This window comes from Aptenodytes forsteri, unplaced genomic scaffold, assembly GCF_000699145.1.
Source record: "Aptenodytes forsteri isolate BGI_AS27 unplaced genomic scaffold, ASM69914v1 Scaffold404, whole genome shotgun sequence".
Lineage (NCBI taxonomy): Eukaryota > Metazoa > Chordata > Aves > Sphenisciformes > Spheniscidae > Aptenodytes > Aptenodytes forsteri.
This window is the reverse complement of record NW_008795629.1, coordinates 1,999,790-2,005,435: the sequence shown is the minus strand read 5'-3', so window position 1 is coordinate 2,005,435 and position 5,646 is coordinate 1,999,790. Positions and strand designations below refer to the sequence as shown.

The 5,646-nt window shown below is 53.1% G+C and overlaps 1 protein-coding gene and 1 pseudogene across 1 annotated transcript; one reads left to right on the top strand and one right to left on the bottom strand.

Annotated features, from left to right (window-relative positions):
* Positions 1–54: 54 nt before the first annotated feature.
* HRASLS (HRAS like suppressor) lies at positions 55–2,977 on the top strand. Its single transcript, XM_009282345.2, has 3 exons — positions 55–340; positions 533–801; positions 1,188–2,977. The coding sequence occupies exons 1-3, from the start codon at positions 202–204 to the stop codon at positions 1,287–1,289; spliced, it is 510 nt and encodes a 169-aa protein (XP_009280620.1). The 5' UTR covers positions 55–201; the 3' UTR covers positions 1,290–2,977.
* Positions 2,978–3,839: 862 nt separating this feature from the next.
* Positions 3,840–5,646, bottom strand: part of LOC103901519 — a 32,518-nt pseudogene continuing 30,711 nt past the window's right edge.

Below are 5,646 nucleotides of genomic sequence, written 5' to 3'. Positions count from 1 at the left end.
CCCCCCACCGCCACAGCAGCGGTCGGGTGCCGCTTAGTGCTCCCCATGCAGTATGAGCGTGCCGGTGCCAGGCCCTAATGATCTCCCTGCCTGCGATCCCCCAGCAGATGCCCTGTGCCCATCCCAGACGTCCCCTCTCCACCGTGCCTTGCACTGAGCGTGCCCAGCAAGAGGGGCATGTCCTGACCTCACGCTCTTGAGATGGCAGCTGTCGAGAGCTTCAGCACCACCCACCCCGGCGACCCCCAGCCCGGGGACCTGATCGAGATCTTCCGGCCAGCTTACCAGCACTGGGCCCTCTACCTGGGGGACGGGTACATCATCAATGTGACACCTGTAGGTAAGGCTGGTACAGCCCAGCAGGGTGCAGAGGGGGCTTTGGGGTGACCCAGGAGCCCTGTCTCCCTCCATGGGCTGGTGGGGGACCCTGTGTGTGTAGATGGCATTTCCAAGAGCCAGCCAGAAACCCCTCTGAGATTTTGGAGGGGCCAGACAAGGCCTGCCTGGCTCATCCCATCCCTACCTTCCCCAGATGAAGGGCCGCCAGCCACATTCGCCAGTGCCAAGTCAGTGTTCAGCAGAAAGGCCCGGGTGAGGATGCAGCTCCTGAAGGATGTGGTGGGAAACGACACCTACCACATCAACAACAAGTACGACGGCACCTACGCTCCCCTCCCAGTGGAGGAGATCATCCGTCGCGCTGAGTACCTCATTGACCAGGAAGTGTCCTATGACCTGCTTGGTAACAACTGCGAGCACTTCGTGACGCTGCTCCGCTACGGCGAGGGGGTTTCCGACCAGGTAAGTAACACAGGGTAAGCCCCTGCATGCCTCACAGTGCACCTCCTCGCTGCTCTGTGTGAGCCCCTGGACCAGGGCACAGCATGCAAACTGCATGGGGACAGCAAAGCCCCAGGCGTGGGGTCCAAGCCATTGCTGCTTCTGGCCTCACCAGAGACCCTGGACCAGGAGGTTCACTATGGTCTGCACCCTGATAGTGCCCTCTTACTGAATGCCACAGCCTAAGGGTAAATGCCTGGGTGTTACCCCTTCTGCTTATTGGGCAGGTGTCTCTCATTCATTTAATTGCCTTCATTATCCCTGCCTGCTCTTCATTAGCGTGCCTGGGGGTAAAAAAAAAAAAAGCTCCTCATGTTTCCAGCCTGTGTTTTACTTCCCCCTTGCAGGCCAACCGAGCAATCAGTGCCATTGGGTTTGTAACAGCTGCTGCAGGTGCCTTCTCCTTGCTGGGCTTGCTCCGGAGCAGATCCAGAGAGAGACAGTACTGACGGGCTGCCGGGATGAGCTCAGAGCAGGGCAGGGAGCCCCCGGCCGGGAGGGACCTGGGACAGTTTGTGGCCACAGCTGCCACCGAGACTTACTAACAACTGTGTTGCCCTTGCTGAGAGCAGCACTAGCCTGCTTGCCACATCTGCTTTTATTTCGTTGCCTGTGATGATTTTTGTGGTAGTCTGGGAGCGCTTGCAAGCAAATTCTCCATCCTTACACCCCTGCTGCTCTGCTGAGGGCTGGTGCAGGCTTTCTACACACATCATGCTTTTATCAACTACATCCCGTGGGCTCTTTCTGTGAATAACCTATTTTTAACCTGCTTGAAGAAAAATTTTTACTTTTTTTTTTTTTTAAACAAAAGTAATCTAAAAGTATTGCTGAGGGTTTATTGTGTGTCCTCTAGCTGAGAGCCTGTGCAAGTGGAAAACCCCAGGTTCCCAGGCCTGTGGAAGGGCAGACAAGGCATGTGCTGTGTCTCGGAGCCTGTGCCTGCGGTGCCTAAACTGAGCCGCTCCTGCAAGGGCAGGAGGTAGGAAGGAAGGGCAGGTCTTACAGGCTGTATCCCTCAGTGTTTTAAATGAGTGCTCTGGTTCTGGCATGATGGTGTTTTGCTCAGTTTTCTCCTGCCTGCAAAGCGTCCCTTTCCCTGGCTCCTCTGACTCCCTTTGGGAGCAGCAAGCCCCCAGTCCAGGGGATCTGACAAAAACCCAGCTAGCTTTTTCTCTGGTAGCTGTTTGTTCCAGGTTGGGACCACTGTGCCACTGAACTTTCCCTCTTCATCCCTGTAAGTGCAGTAATTGTTGGTATTGGACCTGATCAAGCTTACTAGATGATCTTTAACCATTTTATGATTCTACTCCTTGGTCTGCCAAAGCACTGAGGTTTAAAGAAAGACCACCATGGATTGCAAGGGCAGCCAGGAGCCTTTGCCCCCCCGCAGCTGGGGCCACTGGCTCTTCAGTGACCAGAAGCTGAATTTAAGCAGTTTGTAGCCCCAGCACAAGATCAATCTTCCTCCAGCCAGCACGAAGGCAAAGCCAGGGTCCCTGCAGTACTGTGGGTGACGTACCTGGAGAATGAGCTGTGCAGCACCTATGCCCCATCTCCAAATCTAGAGCCCTGCTATTTCCTTGTCACAAAGCTGACATGTGGCTCGTCTTAGAATAAAACTGTTTTGGAAAAGTGTGGTTTATTACTCTTTACCAGGAGTATCTGGCTTGCACGTTTGGAACCATGCTGTTTGCAGACCACATGTCAGAAATTAAATGCTGTGTTGCTTTTGCCACAGGCAACTGCCTGGACTGTAAGAAGAGATGAGAGCAAAAGAGCTGTCTGTAAGAGGCTTGCTATTTTTGTCTGCTCTTAACATGTACATAACTGGATCAGAAGCTTTTTTTAAACATCAGTTGTTTCAATGTTTGAAATAACGAAGCCAAGACTTCTGGTCATATTTTGTAGTGCCCTCTGTTACTACATTTAAATAAAGTTCTTTTTTAATATGGGAAAACATGTTCTAATAAAACTGAACCTGAAAGTCCTTTTTTGCTTCCTGCAAATGTAATCAAAATGTAATCTTTCATGGCTAAACTAATTAGGTGGTTGAACAACTTGAAGATGAAAGAGCAAGTACAGAGGGGCTCAGCTTCTTGTACCTGTCCGGCAGCCGTGTGCCAGAGCACGTTAAAACCCCTGCTTCTTGCCGTGACCTAGTTAAAGCAAGAAGCCACGGCGTAGCTCTGCTTTCTGCTGCATGACGCCAAACCTGGGCCAGGACCTGGCAGTGGCAGAACTGGGGGGGGTCATGTGTGCGTGTGTGCAGCAGCTGTGCTGTCCTCTGCCTCTGCAAGCTTAAGTGGGGCATAGCCTCGCCAGCCTTCCCAGCCTGATCTTACAGTAATCCTTAAGCTTTAACCTTTCTTGTACTCAGAGCATTATGTCTGCAAGAACTGGCAAGGGAGAGCTGGGTGAGTACAGCATATGTGCCCTCTCACATCTGTAATTCACTCCAGGATGCAAGAAAACGGGAATTACTTCATCTGGGGAACTTTCTTGTAGTTCTTGGAAGCTGCAGCGTTTCATTTAACGCAGGATTTTGCAATTGTATGCATGCTCCTCTGTGTGGTCAAGATTAGGTCGCTTATTTTGGATTGCCCTCCCATCAAGCCTGGTGGGTGCATTGACAGGATTTGGTGGAGCAGTGGCTGAAACATGGAGTGAGAGTGTGGCGTGGAGCAGCAGAAGCCATCGCTTCACTGTATTCAGTATTTCTGAGCCTTTGTAGGAGATGTTGGCATGGCCTGAGACCTGCTGTTGCCATGGAGTAGAGTCAAGGCTGTTATTTTACCAGCAGCTGAGAGAATAATCCTTGCCTGTGCTCCGGGGCACAGCCAGAGCAGGCCCAGCCTGCCCCTGAATGGATGGGTTTGTGCAGGGATTTCAAACATCTGAATCTGGTGCACATCAAAGGATGAAAACAGGGGCTGTTCAGTGCAAGCTGAGGAAGCTGCCAGCACTGTGCAGCCCTGCGCCCGGCTGCAGGGTCTCGCCTAGTCCTCGTCGCTGTATTCGTAGGTGGGGTTAATGTAAATCTCGTCCGTGCTTTTTGCTGCAAAGTCTTTTGCCTTTACGGGAGGCCAGTTGGGATCCCTCTGCAGCATCCTCTGCCACTTTCGGTACTGACTGTTAGACTGGTACCCAAACCAGGCTTTAATCAGCAGCCAGAGGTGCTTGTTCTGCAGAGTGACACGGTGCAGGGTCAGTGCTGTTGCCCTTCACTGGAAGGGAGGACCGCTCGGGGACAAAAGCCATCCCTTGCTACACGTGCAACCCCCCTGAGCCCCATGGCACTGGGGCGGCTGCGTGCAGTCCCCTTCGGTAACACGGCTGCCAAATGCCACCTTCCTCATGCACAGGAAGGCTCTGCTCAGTTATATCAGGACAACACTGATCTCAGTCTGTTTAGCTGAAGGGGATAATCAAGGGGCAAGATTTTCCCCCTGGGGCTGTGGGACAACCAGGCACTGCTGCTCCTAGCAGGGGACAATACCTGGTGCTAGATACAGCCAGCCTTGACCCACAAAACACTTTAGGGCTTAGTCATTACTGCAATGTCCAACGGCACAAGCCAGCGCAGTCTCTGGCCTGGTCGATTGTAGGACAAGAGGGAAGTGGTGGTTTCAAAATCAGTGCCAAGTGCCTGACCCGTGCTGCAGTCTGCTCCCCTGCGAGCCAGGGCAGCAGGCTCCTCCTGGGCCGCTGCACTTCAGCTCGCTCCCTCTCTAAAGGCTTAAGAGATGTGGTCTAAATCATCTCTGGGGCTGCATAAAATGGATTTGACTGACAAACATTGAGTCTTAAGGAAAAAAAAAAGGCCTGAGGGTTTATGCTTCTGCAGGAAGAGAGCGTTGCTGCAAATGGGGGTAGAAAGAGCTGACCAGACACCGTTTCTGTTCACCCCGGGGAACAGGCGGTAAACAAATGCACTCACCTCCGTAAAAAAAGATACGCAAAAGGTGACCAAGAGCATCAGTAAGATGTAAACTCTTCAGATCACAGGAGTGCAAAGAAACTGTTGGAAAAGACATGAACAGCAATTAGGTTTAAATGCCTTGCCAAGATTTGCATCTGTTCCTAATGATTTGAGAGGCTGACTAACATTTTCCCAGTGGCAAGCATGGAGGAGGCAGTAGAAAGTGACAGTATTTCCTTGTCACAGAGATCTTGGAAGGTTTGGTGCCAGATTCCCCATGGCACGGAGCTGCCTAACTCATCTCGGCTACTTCAGCTACTGCTGAAACCCACAGATCAGGTGCCTGGGGCAGGATCCAGCAGCCCAAATGCTTCTGGGGAGCTACAGCTAATGCACAACGTGCAGCTCCTCTCCCTCTGTGTACGCCCACCCTAACGCCAGGCCTCCACCCGAACCCATCCCATGCAGGATGGCCAGGGACAAGCCGCAGGGCTCGGCCATTCCCGACATTGGGCAGCACAGCTGGAGGCAGCCGCCTGCCCTGTGCCCTGGCTGAGCGCCCAGGAGGGCCGAGGCAGCCACGGCCCCACGTGAGCTCATGGTGCTCCAGGAAGGGGGGGCGGCACAGCAATCCCTGCCCACTCGCTTCTCTGGCCAACAAGCCTCCTCCAGCTGTGAGAGACTGAAAGACTTAATGTCTCAAACATTGTGGTAAAACAAGTCACGGTCTGCGTGGCAGCGGTAAACCTTAAATGAGAGGTCATAGCTCAGGCGACGCGGAGGGCGCGCCGGAGGGTGCGCAGTTCCATGTTCCGATAGGCCCGGCAGGACAACGCACCATGTACGGCCAGAGGTCATACAGAGTTTATTTGAGGAAGGGGCTC

Coding starts and splice junctions, on each gene's coding strand:
- HRASLS (XM_009282345.2), top strand. CDS start 202: ATGGCAGCTGTCGAGAGCTTCAGCACCACCCACCCCGGCGACCCCCAG. Junction 341..532: donor CATCAATGTGACACCTGTAG/GTAAGGCTGGTA, acceptor TACCTTCCCCAG/ATGAAGGGCCGCCAGCCACA. Junction 802..1,187: donor GCGAGGGGGTTTCCGACCAG/GTAAGTAACACA, acceptor TCCCCCTTGCAG/GCCAACCGAGCAATCAGTGC.